At 43.5% G+C, this 20,711-nt stretch overlaps 1 protein-coding gene across 1 annotated transcript; it reads right to left on the reverse strand.

The window, feature by feature from the left end:
- Positions 1–551: 551 nt before the first annotated feature.
- Positions 552–12,188, reverse strand: SLC25A47 (solute carrier family 25 member 47). Its single transcript, XM_074998710.1, has 6 exons — positions 12,108–12,188; positions 5,739–5,782; positions 5,421–5,492; positions 4,830–5,012; positions 3,701–3,971; positions 552–1,538 (listed from the first exon to the last, which is right to left on the reverse strand). Exons 1-6 carry the CDS (start codon positions 12,133–12,135, stop codon positions 1,258–1,260), a joined length of 879 nt encoding a protein of 292 aa, XP_074854811.1. The 5' UTR covers positions 12,136–12,188; the 3' UTR covers positions 552–1,257.
- Positions 12,189–20,711: the final 8,523 nt, after the last annotated feature.

Genomic DNA, 20,711 nt, shown 5'->3' on the forward strand with positions numbered 1-20,711 from the left:
GTACAGGAAAAACCCTATTCATGTGATTTGACTTCTGCATTACTTGAATTAGCACGAGTCAAAATTGTGGGTAGCTGAGAGATGGGAACCAGGAGGCTCCTGGTTCCCCACCACTTGCGGGAGCCAGGAAACTGACCAGCGCAGCAGCGCTGGACAGTTTCCTGGCTCCCACAAGAAGGGGAGTCTGGAGCCAGGCTGCCGCCTGGTTTGCAGCTCCCCCCAACTTGCATGAAATTCGACTTACATGTGGTTGCCCAGGAACGCATAAGTTGGGGGTTCACTTAATGGCGTTTGCTGTGACTAAGCAGAATAATTCATAGACATGATTCCAAACACACATCTTTTAACTTTAATCTTCCACTAATTATGCTGCAGGCTTTGTTTGAACACTAGAGTCCCCTCCACATGGCAGAAGCTATAAAAGGTGCTGGACAGATCTCCATTTTGCCTCTTTCCTGCTTAAACCTCTGGACTATGAACTTACAATAATGGGAGCATTCTAACCAAAACCCTGAGGACCTACCAATGATTTGGAAGCAGCCGGAGACTTAACAAGACAACCGTTTATTCCATCACTTCCACAAGCCTAAACCGAGCAGTTTTTCAATTATTTTCTGTATTTTATTCCTTTAACCAATTTTAGTCTGACCTTTTTTCCTTTTTTATATAAAAAAACAGATTTTACAAATAGTGTTCACATTTGATAAGAACTGAGTTATATTTTGCACTGGGTATAAGGCTGATCCTTTGGGAATCAGAAGAACCTTTTTATTTGATTAGATTAGTTTTAAATGACCACTCATCATTTAATTGTGTTTTAGGTGGTAATACAAGGATTAGAATGCCTTTGAAAATTGCTTTTCTGACTTATTAGCCAGTCTGATGACACAGAAGTTTACTTTTCTTGCTGGTTGGGTATTTCTTGGGGACAAATACCCACCAGTTTTGGGGTATGTCCATCTTCTTTCTCTGCACTTCGTCCTGCATGCAGTATTCTGATTTGTGACCCATGGAGGCACAGCTGCAGGATGCTGCACAGGTTAGATCACGTTTGTACAAAGGTAGGAGACAACTTGGCAACATAACTAAATGGTCTCCACATTGTAGTAATCAACCACTTCTCTCCAATTCTGTATTTCACTCCTCCCACAAGTCCGCTGATTTCACTCAAGACCTCTCTTGATGGACTGTTGTTTGCATGTTGTTATATGAACGGTCTTCTCAGAGGAAGCAGCCACCTTAGAACTGAGTGATATATTATTTCATAAGACGTTCGGCGAGTCTCATTACAGCTTCATATGTTACAAATACTACCATGTTCACAGGAAAAGCGCGAATGCAGTTTAATCCAAGTCCTTTGAATAGTACTCTTATTCCTTCTTCTCTCACACTGACTCTGATGCAGTGTATGAGTCCTCTGTATTTGTGTTGTCCCAAGTTATCTACCTGCATCCGTGATTTAATTACATCCATGGGAGTAGCCACAGCCCACCCTAACATTCCAGCACAGCCACCAGAAATAAGCACTGTTGGTATGTCTGCAAAAAAACAGAACGAGCAGTTTAACCAGAGCTTGGTAATGATAGAGTGACAAGCATTGCCAGAGAGACATTTTCTAGATATTTATTTAAATCTAACACCATGAACTGTTTTAGGAGAAGAGAAAAAAACTGCCGAAAGAGACTGTTTTACTAAAAATTAGCTTTGTACGATGTACCTGACCTCACAACAGTCCAAAACTGAAATAACCCAAGAGCGGTACAAGAGCACAGAGAGTCTTCTCATGCAGGCTTTCCACTGACTTCAGCTGAAGCTCTACAGACCTCAGCCAGTCAGTTATCATGCCATATCAGACTATTCTTGTCTTTCTAGGGGGTTGTATTGTTCCCATCACTACAGTATGCACATGACTTACACTATATAACAATTCAAACAGCACTGCTGATACACCGTTTCATATCCTGCCTCCAGTTGTGAGCATTGCTTGACCTGAGGCTGAAATAGAGTGAAATGAATCCACAGTGCACCTGACCACTTACGCAATTTGAGCAGGAGAAGAAGAAATTCCTTCCTGCCCAAAGACAAAGTTGTGCTCATAATGAAACTGTGCCCTCTTACTCTAGATTGCAACCCTGCTATCCTCTATTGCCTGTAGTAGTGAATTCTGTTGCGATCACTTGCATACTATATATAGTGTCAATAGTTCCAATATTTTAAACATGCTACCTTTTGATTTCACAGGTTTCTCATTTTTTTCACATAGCACAAGAGGCTAGGGGCACCTTACCTATTTTACTCTAGTATTTGTTTTTGAGACACTCTAATTAAGGCTGACCTACAGCCTGCTACTACATGATGATAAATTCCAACTCCAAGGCATTCAGCGCCTCTGCAGCTGGAGTTCCCCCTTTTCCAATTGCTTATATAACTTTCTCCCCAAGAATAATCTTATTTGATACAATTTCTCACAGTTGGGCTCAGCCCAGTGTGGCAGACATTTCATAGTCATTTGGGTGATATTTGCCTATTAAGATACTTATGACATTTTTGTTTCTGTGTTTGGGATAATGCAAAGGCCTTTGTTTTCCAACTACGGCCTTGGCACGTAGCGCATGTAGTGCTGTGGGATGTAGAATGCTTGTTTTGTCTCATTTTCTGGAATGCTGCCCCATAGCTATCTAAAAAGCAGGTGCATGGCTTGAGAACTAAGTATTTAAGTGCAGGAAGGAGATTGCTGCACTGGAAATAATTACCATCTAATGAAGTTGGCCTGATTTCACAATTCAGAAAGAGTTGGGTGGGACACCACTCAGAGGGGAGATTGCTCAAAGAAGACTTATATCCTGCAGCAAGTGGTGGTGACCATCACTAGACCCCAATCCTGAAATGGCTGAGAACCTGCCACTCTCTTGGATTAAATTAAATCCTTCGTTTTAGGGATTATTCAAGTGAGAGATGGGGCCACTTGTTACCATGTGGGAGTAACTCATGAGCACAGAACTAGTGCATTACTGCATAACACTGTGCTAGAATAAAATGGATGGTTTCAGACCCTGACAGTCATTAAACACTGCATAGCTCATCATCTAACAGTAGGCATGTTATCCCCAGTATGATCAGTCAAATGTCAGTTGCGTTCTAAGAGTAAATAGCATCCACATTTTCAAATAAACATTACAGTTTTTGCTTCTTATCCCAAACAACTATAGTTAGATCCTTTTGCATTTTAAATGTGTGTCCTGTTTCATTCCAGATGCAGCTGTGTTGATTTTTAAGCAATGTGATTTCTGTTGACTGGGAAACCTTTTTTGGGTAACCACTACAGGTCACTCATCCCAAGAATCCCTCACTGCTTTTGCTTGGCTTGCTGAGTCTAATTTAAGGGGGATCAAAACTATACTGAAAGACTTGTTGATTCATTAAAATAGTCACCTCATACAAATTGCACTATATATAGGTTGTACATTCAATAAATAAATCATTTTGGGAGCCAATTGAATGAATGGCCCTATATAAATGTAATACTTCTGAGCTTGTGGTTGAAAACCAATGCACAGCATCCTATAATAAGGACCTTTTGTGAGTCAAACTTTCAAGGAGATAGGTAAATAGAATGCATACTCAAAATATGACTTCCCTGTTAATGCAGTATAACTCAAGCTATTTTTGTAGGCAACCCTGGACTATTTTCTGCACATACCTGGTTTATTTGTTCCTGCTGGAGTAAACCAATCACACAGCATATTATAGGATAGGAAATACGTTGCAAAGGAGTGGCAGTCCCTACATAATAATGCAGAACAACCTTTGTATAGACTTCCAAAACCTTCCTCCTTCGTTATCATCCTCAGACAATGCACAGGTCCTTGATACTTTGGCTTGGGGAGGTGAGCAGATGTAGCTGAGTAATGTGATTGCTTCTGTGTTTGCATTCGAACTTTAGCTGTCTCAGTAGGTGACGTTAGCACCACCTGGGAAATTAAAAGAAACGTAGAATTTTTAAACATTCACAGTATTGAATTAACATCATCATCTCTCCTGAACCAATGAATCAGTCACACTTGCCTTATCCTTGTAACAGTAGACAGCCTAAGGCTAGCCAATCCCAGCCTCCTCCGGTGGAACTGAGCCCATTCTAAATCATAGAGAGATTGCGGGACTAAAGTTTGGAGCCACCTAAGCGTAACTTCTGAGGCACACAGTGAAATGAGAGGCAGGCACAGGTGGTGTCCTGAGGCATAGGTCGGAAACCCATTAGACAGTTTTGAAGGATAGAAACAAGTAGTCAGGCCATTAGGGGAGGAAGGAGGGAATCCTAAACTAACAATACATTTTACCAATCCTAGTACATCTACCTACTGGCCTGGAACTACCGCTATAAACAATGCTAAGAATTAAGCTGTGCTGATCTATCTTTGCTGTTTGATTTGTCTTAATTAATCTGAGCATTAAATTGCACTATGCAACGTAATCCACTATGAAAAATTAGCTGCTGAATGGTCCACCAGATGAGGTAAAGAAGCAAATATTCGTAATTCATGTGAAAAGTGTTTTTAAATACTTGAGTCTTCTGCTCTAAAAATAAAAACCGTGTCAGATGCCCAGCGAGACTGAGCTAATCTGCATATCAACCCAGCATGTGGGCACCGCAGAGACAGAGGAGAACTTTAAAAAAATAAAATCTGTTGCAAGACTCCTCAGGGTTATTAAATACGGTGGGTTCCAAAGATTTTCCTATAAGGACTGAACAGAAGCTATTCACCATCTTTCCAGCCTCACACATATGGAAGTGGCACCTTTCTTTGTGGCCTTTTTTGTGATTCACCTACCCGCACAGCACCAGAAGCACATCCAGCAAGAGAAATATCCACCTTGGATGGTTTTGCGTCTGAAGTGCCATATCTTAATCTGCAGATATTATACAGGACGTTTCTGTATGCCCCAAAAGAAAATGAAGCAACGAGCGACACTGTGCAGACTGACAGTGACATGCCTTTGTAAAATCCTGGCACCTGGTATGAAAGGGACAGAGAAATGATTGATTAGAAAAGAAGTAGCCTGAACTTTGTGCAAATACCCTACTAAAGTCTTCTCTAAAACACAAGGAATATGTTGTAGAGTCAGAACTCACCCTCAACCTGCAGTTCGCTCTCTTAACACATTAACCATATAATGAAGTTCAACCTTAGTCTTCTCCTCAGCGCCAGCTGTTTGTACAGCCCAGTCTCAGGGGTGAGATCTCCCCTCCCTTCTATCTAGAGTGGAATTGATGAGCTGCTTGCAGTGTGAATCAGGATGACACACTAAGCATCACCCAGCAGGTTCATTCCCTGCTAACAAGTGGGTTCAAAGGATCATTGTTCTTCTTGTTACACTCACCTCTTTTGATGGATGCAATGTATTAAACCAAACTTACTTACTTTCTCTGTTTTGTATGTTTCTCGAATGCAGTGCCAAATTCCATTATAGCTCCTCTCCGTCTGAATTCTCACCTGTAAAAGACATGTTCAGAAAACATTAATTTAATACCACACCATTTTATTGGCAGTAATATCTTGTCCTCAAACAAGCAGATAGCTGATGCTACTAGGCGTTAATTTTAGAATACATTTGTGTAAAGAATTTGAAAGAAAAAGTTAAAGCACTCAGTTATAGCACTGATTTACAAATGGGGAGAAATTTAGGGGAATGGGCCAGAGAGAAAAGTTAAGTTTTAGAAGTAAAGTTAAAATAAATACCTTTACTGTATCCAGTGGATAGCCCACAGCAACACTTAAGCCACCTGCAACAGATATTTTATTGAATAAGGTTAAGAATGTACATCATTACAGGACCAATTGTCTAACACAAAGGGAGTCATCAAATGAACCACAGTGAAATTCACTTCCAGAAACTCAAATTGTTTTTGATACTATATTTGTAATTTGTAGGTTACCAGAAACTTTGTCAAAAATTAAAGCTGCAAACAAAAGAGAGGCTGAGGGAGATTAAATGAAAAAAACTCCGAGTAATGAAGAAAACATTCCAGAGGTAACAACAGCATAGTGCAAGCCAGGAAAAGACAAAGTAACAAGGACTGCTAAGAATACACTGTGCACTGTGCTAATTTCATGGACTGTGAGCTGTTCTGCTGACATGGGACTTCAGTTGCGTCTGTTGTTTTAACAGGTGAGGGTAAGAACATAGTTGTTTCCTATTTGCCTGCTTTGTGCATGTCCTTTCTCATCTTAGACTGTAAGCTCCGAGGGGCAAGGACCAAGCCATGATAAGGAGCATACTGTGACTCCGATTCCCTGGGTAACACCTAGGCCTCTAGATGTAACTGAATAACCTCCACAGGGGCCTTTTCTGCTCTGCCAGAAGTATTAAGCAACAAAAAATAAAACCACTCAGACATAGAGGCCATGTCTACACGAGCGGCTTTTCCCAGCAAAACTGGGCTTTTGTTGGGAGAAACCATGGAGAATCTATACACAAAATGCACTTTGTCAACAGTTTGTTGACAAAACTCAGCACGTCTGCCATCAGCATTGCACATCTCCCTGTTCAGGTATAATGCCTCTCTCGACAGTGTTCTATCAACAAAACAGCCATGTAGACACTCCAGGGGCCTTTTGTCGACAGATGGGGCTTCCAGTTCACCAGGCAGCCCTGTTTGCAGAGGTTCTGGTCAGCCATTCTGTTGAGAGAAGGCCAGGTAGTCTGGCTTCTCACTGTCAACAGAGAAGATTGCTCTTTCAATCTGCCTTTATATGTAGACACAATCCGCTAACAGAAGTTTTGCCATGAAATCCTTTCCACCAGTGACTTCTGTCAACAGAGACTTCTCGTGTAGATGGCTGTGTCTACACGTGCCCCAAACTTCGAAATGGCCATGCAAATGGCCATTTCGAAGTTTACTAATGAAGCACTGAAATGGATATTCAGCGCTTCATTAGCATGCGGGCGGCAGCCGCGCTTCGAAATTGACGCTCCTTGCCGCCGCGCGGCGCGTCCAGACGGGGCTCCTTTTCGAAAGGACGCCGCCTACTTCGAAGTCCCCTTATTCCCAGAGCTCATGGGAATAAGGGGACTTCAAAGTAGGCAGCATCCTTTCAAAAAGGAGTCCCGTCTGGACGCGCCGCGCGGCTGCAAGGAGCGTCAATTTCGAAGCACGGCTGCCGCCCACATGCTAATGAAGCGCTGAATATGCATTTCAGCGCTTCATTAGTAAACTTCGAAATGGCCATTTGCATGGCCATTTCGAAGTTTGGGGCATGTGTAGACACAGCCGATATGGCCTAACTGACGGAGTTTGTCCTTTTAGGCTACAAGTTCCAGCCAGAGATGCTCCATCTTGATCTAAGCAGAAGTAGTCATTGAATGCATTCTATACCTTTGTAGGGCAAAGTTAGAGCACTCTTTAAGAGCCACATATGAAGCCACAGACAACTCTGGGAGGTGAGGCCATCCAGCACCTTTCAGGACTGAACCCATAAAGCCATTGTCACATCTATGCGTTTTCAATGTACAGTGAACAGTCCAATACAGTGCAAAGAAAGATGGACAAAAGCAAAGGATTAATGCTTAATGAGGAAGCAGCCCTTGAAAAGGAGCCAGTCTGAATTTAGAATCCCTGCAGTGTGAGGTGATGTAACATCAGGGCAGTAAAGCTGTGTACAACATACAGCACAGGCCACATAGCTGCTCTGCAGATCAACCTGGCAGAACTGACCTTAGGCTGAGCTGCCCTTACTGTTTCAGCTTAGGCAAGCTTAAAGTGTCACCCCACTGTGACAAGGCTGAGGAGGAATTATGGTGGGGTGTGCACAAAATCATGCTGGTCAACAAAGCGTGCCTGGATACCAGCTGACATAGCTTTTAACATTCAACAGGGCTTTGTCTTCCCCAGATATGGAAACCAAGGAACATTTCTAGGTCTTAAAATGGTCACTAGAACTGGAAGCTCAATAATTCCAGGAGACAAAGTATATGGTCACAAGTTGGCTCATGGAGGTGTTCTTTACTTAACAAAAAACAAATAATTTTCATTACAGCCATTATGTTACACCCTCATTCTCAGCTGATGATTCTGAATATCTCACTCTTCAGTTGAATGACACTACATAGCTACAAAGTATTTTTGATGTTACAGTCGGCTGAATAGCTAACCTCTGGTTAATACATGACCTGCAAATGACCGCAACAGAAATCAGGCTCAGTGACAGTGGAGCCATAACAATGGGACATTTATAGTGGTGGCTAGTCCTGTTGTTTTGAAATCAGATTTAATTGTCTTATCGTACCATATAAAATGGGGAAATTACACTGATCGTTTATTTTTCCTGGAGATTCACCGGTTAAAGGGTGTTTGAAATTCAACTATTTTAAAAAGTTAGTGTTGGCTACTCTGGTCATTGCAGAAACCGCATTTCACCTGAAATACTAATGAAGTAAACAGTCTGCTTCTTTGAATTACTGAGGACTCAACAGCTAATCCTGTAGGGCATTGTAGGCCCTGGGAAATCCTGGATAAGCTTTACATGATCCTTGCTCACTTCCAACGCACCCCACCAAAAAAAAAAAAAAAAACACTTTTGACACGTTAATGCTGTGCATGATCCATCCAGAGTCTCCCTCAAAGCTATGCTGTGAGCAAGTTCAATAGGCGGGAACAAGTAGGTCAGAAAGCTTTTTTCATGGAAAAATGGCAACAAATGACATTGTGGCAGGAAGAAGGAATACAGTGAAGTAAAGAAAAATATTCAGACAAAAGAGTGAGTTCAAAAAAAGGGAGGAAACTTAGTCAGTCTAGACAGCAGAATGTGCAGAGAATAAAAACACGCTCCAGCTAATCTGGGTGCCCTGTTCACGGACAGATCAGCCAGCCTGGGCCTTTTGCACATATACCCAGGGGAGATCACTAAGTTGGTGGGGAAGTCACATGGTAGTGGGAAGAGCTGCAAAATACTTTGTGTGTGTGGGCACAATACACATGCCCACGTGAGAAGCTGAAAAATAGTTCTGTGAATGTTTTTGCTTGTAGATAACTTATCACCTTGCATACGTTCACCCCATAAACATCAGCCAGGATTTTAAGGGGGCTGCACCTCTTTGCTATTCTCCAATAGGAGCCATGTGGTGTTTTCGCTGAAAAGCAAAAACAGGTCAAGGTCTCAGAAGTAGAGTTAATTAAACAGAAAGTGTTATCTGTGTTGCTATTTCAGTTGTTTGATGCAAATCGTCTGGGCTTGCAACATGTTTGGAAATGTGTCTATACACAAGATGACACAGCTTCAACTCTCTAACATTTGTCTGACATTCCAGAATCAACCACAAACCATAGACTGGGGTGTCCAACACATGGCCCACAGCCCAGAATCCGGCCCACAGAGCCTTTTTATCCAGCTCACCGAGCCAGTAGCACTGCCATTTTTAAAAGGTGGCTGAGTGGCTCCGAGCCACATGTGACTCTTTAAGAAGCCATTTGCTGTTCCCACCTCTGCCACGTGACTCCTCCTCCAGCTCCCGAATAGCACGGCAGGGGCAACGCTCTGCTGTGCTGAACGAATAGCACTCTGTAGGTGGCCCCGGGGCTCTGAGGGCAGTCCCAGCTGTGCGGGGGTTCAGGGCTCTGCAGGCAGCCCCAGCACATGGGGCTCTGAAGGCATTGGGGAATTCCTCTGGGGAGCAGAGCTCCTCAGGAGCCAAGAGAAACCCAACAGCCCCAGGGCTGAGAGCTTGTAGCACCAGCCCTAGGACCCGGATAGGTTAACTCCAGCAGCTCCAGGGCGAGAGTGACCATCAGTCCCATATTTGGCAGGATAGGCCCATATTTGGGACACCAAAAAGGTGTCCCTATTTATTTTTTAAAATAGACTAACTATCCCATATTTGGGCCCTCCCCACCTCTGACCTTTTCTACCAGGAGCTGCACAGGTGGAGAGCACTAGGGCACTTCCCTGAGCCTCGGGGAGGTAGTGGGGAGTGTGGGTGGCTGCCGCTTCCCTGGGCTCCCAAGGAGCACTGGGGGCTGCCACTTCCTTGGGTCTCTCGGAGAGCGCCAGCAGCTGCTGCTTCCCCAGGGCTCAGGGGGGCTGCAAGCTGCCACCTTCCTCCTGGCCTTCTGGGGCTTGGTGGAGTCATGAAGAGCTGCCCCTCTCCCCAATATCTCCCCATCCCATATTTGGGACAGGGAGATATGGTCACCCTACCCAGGGGTGGAAGAAGCCTGGGAGCCAGCAGGCGATGGCATCATGCAGAGCTCCTGGGTAAATTAATCCTGGGGTTGCAGGGGATGGTTTGGTGTTATGAGAGGGATTACGCCTGAGGGCAGGGGGCACTTTGGAACTGTGGGGGGTTTAAGGCTGGGGGTGGGGGGTGGTTTGGGGCTATTTTGTGTTCGGCCCCCAGAACATGTAAAAAAGTGTCGTCTGTCCCTTGATGAAAAAGGTTGGACATCCCTGCCATAGACCATCTGCAGGACTCAGAGAAAGTCAACCACAAAGGAAATCTCTGATCTGGGAAATACCCCTCAAAGACAGAATGCCACTGTCTACATCAGACTGCTAAACATAGGCACTGAGCCAGCTCCCAAAGTCCTTGAGCAGACAAAGTTCTCACTGACTTACATTCAAACTCTCTAAGTACTGGACAAAATGTCTTAGAAGAGCTTGCTTTCTTTAGGCAGTGCACATCATAGCAAAGTAGCAAGTTTGCCTTAGGTAATAGCTAGAAGGTTTCTGTATATTTAGCAACATGGTGCATTTATATAGGCAGAAATATTTCTTCTTACAACCCCAGAGGAATGGCCATCTCCCTGGTGCATCTATCCAACAAATTCTAAGCACCTTCCATTCTCGTTACCACAGATGCACTTACTGCACAGTGCTGCCCAATGTAGCAATTGTTAACAAGGCGTAAAGAATCCCTCTCAGCCTTGCCCCAATTTGTCATTGTCAACCAAATCTTTCCAGTTTCAAGCTCCCAAAACCGCCACACAGTCTGATGACTGAGTACAGAGAAGGGAAGGGAACCCCAAGAAGGGACTAAAACCATCTCTCCTGTTCCTGCAGTCATCCCACATCCCACCCAGAGCTCACTGTATCTCCCAATTACCACACAGAGGCAGACCTTAAGTATTTTCTCCTGTAGCAATCCCTACATGGCCCTCTCCTGAATTGACCAGCAAAAGGCTGCCAAAGTTCAGTGGACCTGGCAGCCTCGTTGGAATTGCTTGTAGCATATGCCAAATGTATCTGATCCTCTCTGGCAAAGATGACATTGCATTTCTCCAGTTCCTATCAATTAGTCATTTAGTGCTTTCCTCTCTTAAAATTTCCCAGGTAATTCGATCATACTCTTTACTGAATTTGCCAAATTCATACTAACTCGACAAATTCTGTTGTTATAACAAAGTTAGCTTTCATATATACAAGCACCCAAAAAATTTAAAATTAAGCAGTGAATTTTTTTAAAGAAAAGATGAACAATTTGCTTCCAGATCACCATGGGCTACACAAGTCTGAGAAATACCCCTCAAAAAGATAACAGCATAACCCCCATCATCCCGAAACTGCAAATGAGGATCAACCTAAGATTATTTAAATGTCCCTTATCCAAAAATCTTTGTTAACTGAAACAGTCATTTCTCCGCACTATTAATTATTCTGGAAGTTACCTCAGTTCTTCCAAACCTGATTGTCTAACCATACCTCGTATCCCCTAGGATATTAGATAACTGAGGCCGTACTATACCAGCAGTGTCTGCCAATAGCTGCACTCAGTTTGCTCTTTCTTACTGTCTGTTGCCACATGTGGGTTTTTACGTTGTTTTGCTCAGTGCTTTTGGATTTACACTTGGTGTTGCCAGGCAATAACCTCAGCTAACTATAGGCTTAACGTTATTCACTTAACAGTTCTCTAAATTAACTGAATACTGTTTTTTAAAGCAAAATATTTCTGACGACAACCCTAGAGGGATGGCCATGTTCCTGGTGCATCAGGTTTTTCAATAAATCACTGACAAGATCCTTAACTGTAGCATTGTCATTTGTAGCATTATGATCTGCCAGGAAATTAAAAGGAAACACAGCTTTCATTGCACACTGTTTGATTTATTTATTTACCTCCAATGGCTCCAGCAATGAAATCCATCTCTGCAGAGTCTGCTGCTTTGACTGTCCTGATCAAATGTTGGGACTGTAGCTCCTTTCGAGAGCCTTTCTGTCCACAAGTCAATTTAAGTCCTTTGGAAATTATATAGTCCGTAATATATTAAAGCTAACCCAGCTAACTCCACCTTCCTCCAGAGATTGTGTACTCTGGGGAAACTCGGTGAACTATGTATATGTAGGGAATGGCAAAGATTGAATTGGTTCCAAGAACATTGTGAATAAATAATCCCATGAAGAGACAAACCAGATCATTGGCCTGCAACCTCTATTCCAGTGCCTTTTGCCCTGCAAATCCAGAGATGTCCGACCTTATACAACCATGATGAGGAACATTGAGGAGCCATGTCATCTCTGTTACTTTTATTGTCACAGGAGATGGTCCCTACTGTCACATGCCTGGGAACATCCACACACACAAAGTAATAAAGGAGTGGAGATTTTGGAGATTCAACCACAAGCACTATTTCAAAGTAGGCTTCCTTTCCAATCTAAGGCAAACCATGCCATCCCCTCTTCACATGCCATTCACCCTGACCTTCCTACTTACAGCTTGGGTTTTTCAGCTTTGCACAGCTCTCCACTAATCCCTGCTAGCTCGTAGAAGCAGAGGTAGATACAATTATATATGAAGGGATCAGCCATGCCAGAATGGTGCTCATAAACAGCCTGGCACTCCAGGAGGTGAAGGAGGCCTCTCCTTAGAAGCAGGTGACAATCTTCCTCCCACAAATCTTTCCCCCACTCCCACGGAGAGCAGGGAGCCCAATCTGCAGGACGACTTGTTGAATGATGGCCATGCAGAGCGTATGCCTTCACTCTGCCTGCAAGTTCTGGTGTATGCTCCAATTCCAACAGCATTCAAAGAGCAGCCTTCTGCTGCACCTCCTGTCAGTCACTGCACACACAGGAACAGAGGGCTATAAAAAAGCCTCATTCTAACAGGCACTCAGGAGATGAGGGGGTACAGAAAAAACAACTGAGAATGGGATTAGAATGAACTGGATTTTCTTATATGTTTGGGCTGGGAGGTGCCAGGGAATGCAGCAGCTGAGGGGCTCAGCAGCTGAGTTCTGCTGACTGTTGTGGTGCACCAGCTGTGTCAGATCTCCAAGTGCTAAAGGTTCCAGGGTCAGCATGTATTCCCCTGCAGGAACAGTATTTATGACAGCACCTTTCTGGCATACCCACTCAAAGCTGGAGCCCAGCAATGCCCTGAATAGCTACTTGTTCTGGGTATGTTAGTAAAAAATGTGTCCCTTTACCCCCCACCAAACAAATTCACAAGAATTTGTTTTTCCAGCCAGCCCTCTTGCTGGAAAATGGTGCTTTGGGTTAATTGGTGCACATGCAGACACACGCGTACAGAGAGCACTACATCACTACATCCAGTTCTGGTGTCCACAACTCAAGAAGGATGTTGATAAACTGGAAAGGGCTCAGAGAAGAACTATGATAATTAAAAAAAACTGGAAAACCTGCGTCATAGTGATAGAGGCAGGAGCTCAATCTCTTTAGCTTCACAAAGAGAAGTCTGAGAGATGACTCGCTCACAGACTGTGGACTCCTAGAGTAGGTTCACCAATCTAGCAGACAAAGGCATAACAAGATCCAATGGTAGACTGAAGTTCGCCATAATTCAGACAAGAAAGAAAGCATAATTTTTAAACAGTGAAGGTAATCAACTATTGGAACAGTTTACTCAGGGGCGTGGTAGTTTCTGCGACAGGGGCTCTTGCAAACAGGCCGACTGCTAACGGGGGGGGGGGGTTTTGAGAGGGGCTCTCCTGGGGAAGGAGGGGGCAGTCTACAGTATCTTGAGGTAAGTGGCTGTCTAGAGTGTGTGGGTGTTTGTGTTGGGGGTTCTGGGCTTGTGTTTGTCTGTTTGTTTGGAGTGCTGGGCTGCCTGTTTGAAAGGCGGTGTGCTCAGGCTGGCAGTTGGAAGCTGTGAGCCTTGATTAGGTTTGAAATTGAAACCTCTGTGCTGATTGGCTGAGCTGTAGCCAGAGGGAGGGGCTATCAGGAAGGCTGGAGCCTTTTAAACCCTGCTGGCAAGCGACCAGGGCACTTGCGTCCAGGGCTCTTGCAAACAGGCGGGAGTTTTGAGAGGGAGCTTAGAGGGAGCTAGTTACTTCTAACGTCCTTAAATCTTTTATAGCATCCCCATCTGATACTTTTACTTAAGAACCCCATATAGAATTAAATTAAATCAGAGGAGAAAATGCAGGCAGAAGACCAGCAGCAGAGTGGGGGCTATCCTGTTTATTGCGTCGAGTGCAATATCTATGATTACCTACCCTGTGGGCGGGTGGCTTATGTGTGCACTCGATGCAAGGAGCTCCTGGCCCTCAGAGACCGAGTGAGTGCTTTGGAGACCAGGGTGGCTGACCTGGAGGAGCTAAGGGAGGCAGAGAGCTATGCTGATGAGGCTTTCTGGGACGTAGTAGGGCTGTCCCACCTCCAATATGACAGACTCGATGTTGTTAAGGAGGATGAAAGGCTCAAGGAAGGAGAGCAGTCAATGGGAGCAGAGGGAAACCATCCCATAGTTGGGACCCTCCTTCCAGACGGTGCTATGGTATCCTCTCGCGTTGAGGATACCTCTCTGGGGGAGGGAACGCCAGTTGTTAGGAAGAGGCAGGTGTTAGTAGTGGGTGATTCGATCATCCGAAATATAGATAGTTGGGTTTGTGATGACCGGGAGAACAGTATGGTGACTTGCCTGCCTGGCGCAAAGGTTGCAGATCTTTCGAGGCATCTAGACAGACTCATATTCAGTAGTGGGGAGGAGCTGGTGGTCGTGGTACATGTAGGTACCAATGACATAGAGAAGGGTAGGAGAGATGTCTTGGAGGCCAAATTTATGTTGTTAGGAAGGAGACTGAAATCCAGGACCTCTATGGTGGCATTCTCAGCAATGCTTCCAGTTCCATGCGCAGGACCAGGTAGGCAGGCAGAACTTCAGAGTCTCAATGCATGGATGAGACAATAGTGTAGGGAAGAAGGGTTTAGATTTATTAGGAACTGGGGACACTTTTGGGGTAGGGGGAGCCTATACAGGAAGAATGGTCTCCACCTAAACCAAGGTGGATCCAGGCTAATGGCATTAAACGTTAAAAAGGTCATACAGCAGTGTTTAAACTAAGAGATGAGGGAAAGCCGACTGGTGCAGAGAAGCACGTGGATCGGACGGAGACTTCTCTTAGGCGAGACTCCATTGATAGAGATTCTCTAGAATTCAGTCAGAAAGAGAAGAAGGGAGATGATAGAGTATGGGCCAGATCAGATGAGAAAAAATCACATGTAAAAGAATCCAATATGTCAGGGAAGGGCAGGCATATGAATAGTGGTAGTTTTTTAAAGTGCTTTTACACAAATACTAGAAGTCTGTCTAATAAGATGGGTGAATTAGAGTACCTCATATCAAAGGAGGCGATTGACATAATAGGCATCATGGAAACCTGGTGGAATAAGGACAATCAGTGGGACACTATCATACCGGGATATAATATATATCGGAAGGACAGAATGGGTCGAGTGGGTGGTGGAGCGGTACTCTGTGTGAAAGATAATATAGAATCAAATGAAATAAAAATTCTAAATGAATCAAAATGTTCCATAGAATCACTATGGATAGCAATTCCTTCCTCTGATGGGAACAGGGCACTAGGGATATATTACCAACCACCTGACCAGGACAGTGATAGTGATGCTGAAATGCTAAGGGAGATTAGAGAGGCTATCAAAATAAAAAACTCACTAATAATGGGGGATTTCAATTATCCCCATATTGACTGGATACATGTCACCTCAGGAAGGGATTCAGAGAGAAAATTTCTTGATGCCTTAAATGACTGCTTCTTGGAGCAGCTGGTACAGGAACCCACAAGGTGAGAGGCAATTCTTGATTTAGTACTGAGTGGAACACAGGATCTGGTCCAAGAGGGAACTATTACAGGACCGCTTGGAAATAGTGACCATACCATAATAACATTTAATATTCCTGTGTTGGGAAGAACACTGCGACAGTCCAACACTCTGGTATTTAATTTCAAAAAGGAGAATTACACAAAAATGAGGAGGTTAGTTAAGCAGAAATTAAAAGGTAGAGTAACTAGAGTAAAGTCCCTGCAAGCTGCGTGGAAAATTTTCAAAGATACCATATTAGAGGCCCAACTTAAATGTATACCCCAAATTAAGAAACACAGTAAGAGACCTAAAAAAGAGCCACCATGGCTTAACAGCCATGTAAAAGAGGCAGTGAGAGATAAAAAGGCATCTTTTAAAAAGTGGAAGTCAAATCCTAGTGATCAAAATAGAAAGGAACATAAACACTGCCAAATTAAATATAAAAATGTAATAAGAAAAGCCAAAAAAGATTTTGAGGAACAGTTAGCCATAAATTCAAAAAACAATAGTAAAATGTTTTTTAAGTACATTAGAAGCACGAAGCCTGCTGAAAAAGCAGTGGGGCCCCTGGACGATAGAGACATAAATGGGGCAATCAAGGAAGATAATGCCATTGCGGGAAAAACTAAATGATTTCTTTGCTTCAGTCTTCACGGCTGAGGATGTTATAGAGAGTCCCAAATCTGAGCCGTCCTTTATGGGTGACAAATCTGAGGAACTGTCCCAGATTGAAGTATCATTAGAGGAGGTTTTGGAACTAATTGAGAGGCTAAACAGTCACAAGTATCCGGGACCGGATGCTATTCACCCAAGGGTTCTGAAAGAACTCAAATGTGAAATTGCGGAACTATTAACGATGGTTTGTAACCCATCCTTTAAATCAGCTTCGGTACCCAATGATTGGAAGACACCTAATATAACACCAATATTTTAAAAGGGCTCTAAAGGAGACCCTAGCAATTATAGACTGGTAAGTCTAATGTAAGTACCGGGCAAATTAGTAGAAACAATAGTAAAGAAAAAAATTGTCAGACACGTAGAGGAACATGATTTGTTGAGCAAAAGTCAGCATGGTTTCTGTAAAGGGAAGTTGTGTCTTACTAATCTATTAGAGTTCTTTGAAGGGGTTAACAAGCATGCGGACAGGGGGATCCAGTAGACATAGTATACTTAGATTTCCAGAAAGCCTTTGACACAGTCTCTCACCAAAGACTCTTATGTAAATTAGGTGGTCATCGGATAGGAGGAAAGATCCTGTCATGGATTGGGAACTGGTTAAAAGACAGGAAACAATGGGTAGGAATAAATGTTAAATTTTCACAATGGACGTGGGTAACTAATGGCATTCCCCAAGGGTCAGTCCTGGGACCAATCTTGTTCAACTTATTCATCAATGATCTAGAGAAAGGGGTAAGCAGTGAGGTGGCAAAGTTTGCAGATGACACCAAACTGTTCAGGATAGTCAAAACCAAAGCAGACTGTGAAGAACTTCAAAAATCTCTCAGCAAACTGAGTGATTGGGCAGCAAAATGGCAAATGAAATTTAATGTGGGTAAGTGTAAGGTAGTGCACATTGGGAAAAATAACTCCAATTATACATATAATATGATGGGGGGCAAATTTAGCTAGAACAGATCAGGAAAGGGATCTTGGAATTATAGTGGATAGTTCTCTGAAAACATCCATGCAGTGTGCGTCAGTAAAGCAAATAGGATGTTAGGAATAATTAAAAAAGGGATAGAAAATAAGACAAAGAATATCTTACTTCCCCTATATAAAACTATGGTACGCCCACATCTTGAGTACTGCATGCAGATGTGGTATCCTCACCTCAAAAAAGATATACTGGCGTTAGAAAAGGTTCAGAAAAGGGCAACTAAAATGATTAAGGGTTTGGAACGGGTCCCATATGAGGAGAGGCTAGAGAGACTGGGACTTTTCAGTCTAGAAAAGAGTAGACTGGGGGCGATATGATAGAGGTATATAAAATCATGAATGGTGTGGAGAAAGTGAATACAGAAAAGTTATTTACTTGTTCCCATAATATAAGAACTAGAGGACACCAAATGAAATTAATGGGTAGCAGGTTCAAAACTAATAAAAGAAAGTTTTTCTTCACACAGCGCACAACCAACCTGTGGAACTCCTTACCAGAGGATGCTGTGAAGTCCAGGACTCTAACAGAGTTTAAAAAAGAGCTCGATAAATATTTGAAGGTCAGGTCCATAGATGGCTATTAGCAAGGGGTAAGGTATGGTGCCTAGCCTTTTGTCCAAGGCAGGAGGTGGATGGCAGGAGACAAATCGCTTGAACATTGTCTTCGTATCACCTCCTCTGGGGCACCAGGCATTGGTTACTGTCGGCAGACAGGATACTGGGCTAGATGGACTTTTGGTCTGACCCTGTATGGCCGTTCTTATGTTCTTATGATCAAATGCAATTTTTAAATCAAGATTGGGTGCTTTTCTAAAAATTATGCACTAGCTCAAACGGATTGATTCAGACAACTTCTATGGCCTGTGTTGTGCATGTCAAACTAGACGATTTAGTCTGCAGAAGAGAAGGGTGGTTGGGCGGGGGGGTTGTGGATTTGATAACAGCCTTCAATGACCTGAAGGAGATTCCAAAGAGAATAGAGCCCGGCTGTTCTCAGTGGTGGCAGATGACAAAATGTGGAGCAATCATCGCAAGTTACGGTGGTGGGAAGGTCTAGGTTCAATATTAGGAAAACTTCACTAGGAGACTGGTGATGCTCTGAAATGGATTGCCTAGGGAGCAGGTAGAATCTCCATCCTTAGAGGTTTTTAAGTCCCAGCTTGACAAAGCCCTAGCTGGGATGACTTAGTTGGGATTAGTCCTGGTTGGAGCAGGGTTGAAATAAATGATGTCCTGAGGTCTCTTCCAGCCTTAATCTTCTATGATTCTCTGATTCCAGTGATCTCTGCTGGATTTATAAACTAAATCTGTGGATCATGCAATTGGATTTGGAGGCTAATTTGATGCATCCATAATACATGTAGATTCCAACCTTATTGGGAAAAACTGATTATGTTTGCATTGATTTGGGTGAATCTGAGCTAAGGAACTTGCATGGCCCTCATCCCAGGTAACAGCCAATGGAGTTACATTAGAGATAAATTTGGCTGCAACCAGTTTGTACCTAGCACTTGTAAAATGTTCTATCATATAGCTCAGAAGGCATTGCAGGTGCATTGATGCATAAGGCATTCCAATCAGTGTTTTTGGAAAGCCTTTTCACCTAGGCTGGGATCAGAGCTTGGTTCACTCCACAATATCTCGACCAAAGATACCTGTTTTATTTGTTCTCTGCTTGCCAAATCCCAGCCCTTATGACTGGTCTATCCAGAGAGACGGATTACATTTCCATATGTAACATGTATGCCTGGATTTAGGCGAGCCGGCTAAGCGATGTTACACAAGGTTTTACTACAGGCAAAGTCACCAGTGCAGATTCTGCAGGATCAGTTGTGTTGGTCCCTCAAAGGAATCCTCTATGGGAAAAGTGATAGGGAGCAGCCAAAGTGATGCCGGGGCAATTTTAAATGCACTGTTAAGGGAGGATTTAATGGGAGATGTCTTCTTACAGCCAAAGCACATTGTAACATGACCTCAAAAACCCACCAGAGATATGGTGGGCGTGGCTGTTAAGTAACAGAAACATCAATACAGGATTGGGTGCTGTGATTAATGAGGAAACAGGAGCAACAATAGAAGCAACCCTCTGTGTGTGCACTGTTCCACCTGCCATTTCATTGCTTTGCTCAGACCAGGGCTAGGAGGAACCATCTCTAGGACTCTACCCACCTGCCTACCTACTGTTCCTTTGCCTTTTTGCCAAAAGGGCCCACGCAGGAGGTAGTGCTGGTGGGTTGCACTGCGACTGACACACCTGTCCAATAGGAACTACACTGAGATGATCAGCTCTTCTCAGCTAGGCAACTGAGCAATCAGGTAACAGGAACCAACAGTCACGTTCTACCCGGACAAGATTCACGTTTATGACCTAGAGGTGGATAGTTTTGTACATCATTTCTGATCCTGTGTCATCTACCTCTCCACATCAATAAATGTAACCTGAATTAAACCTGGACTATTTTGCCTGATCAAACAGACAGTATCACAACTGATAACACTGATATCAGCTGCCTAATCAGTAAAAACACTCCAGTGCCCCTGCTGAACTAGAAAATGCAAACTGACTTTCACCATAGTTAATTGTTTATCTGATAAATTTTGAATATTTTCTAAAGTTGGGGCTGTCTTGTTTTCCAATTGTTGGGGGGCAGGCAGGAAGGAGTGGGCTTTAACAGAGAAAGGGGCTAGTACTGGTGATTTTTCCATGCTCAGACATTGTGGAGCCAGAGGAGCTAATCTCTGGAAATTTAGAACTAGCAAAGATCAATGAGATAAGAGAATCCAATTCTGCATACTGTCGAAGTAAACAGCTCGATAGGTTAGCTGCAAGTGGAACAGGAACAGTCCATGAATGGATGAAGACTGTTCTCTGCTGTACTTGGAAGACTGACCTTAGACCTACAGGAATGGAAAAGGGAAAGCAAAGTGGGAGAAAGGTCAGCTCATGACACATCCCCGCATACATCGCCTTGTCTTGCACAGTAGAACTGCACC

This window comes from Carettochelys insculpta, chromosome 6, assembly GCF_033958435.1.
Source record: "Carettochelys insculpta isolate YL-2023 chromosome 6, ASM3395843v1, whole genome shotgun sequence".
Taxonomy (NCBI): Eukaryota; Metazoa; Chordata; order Testudines; family Carettochelyidae; genus Carettochelys; species Carettochelys insculpta.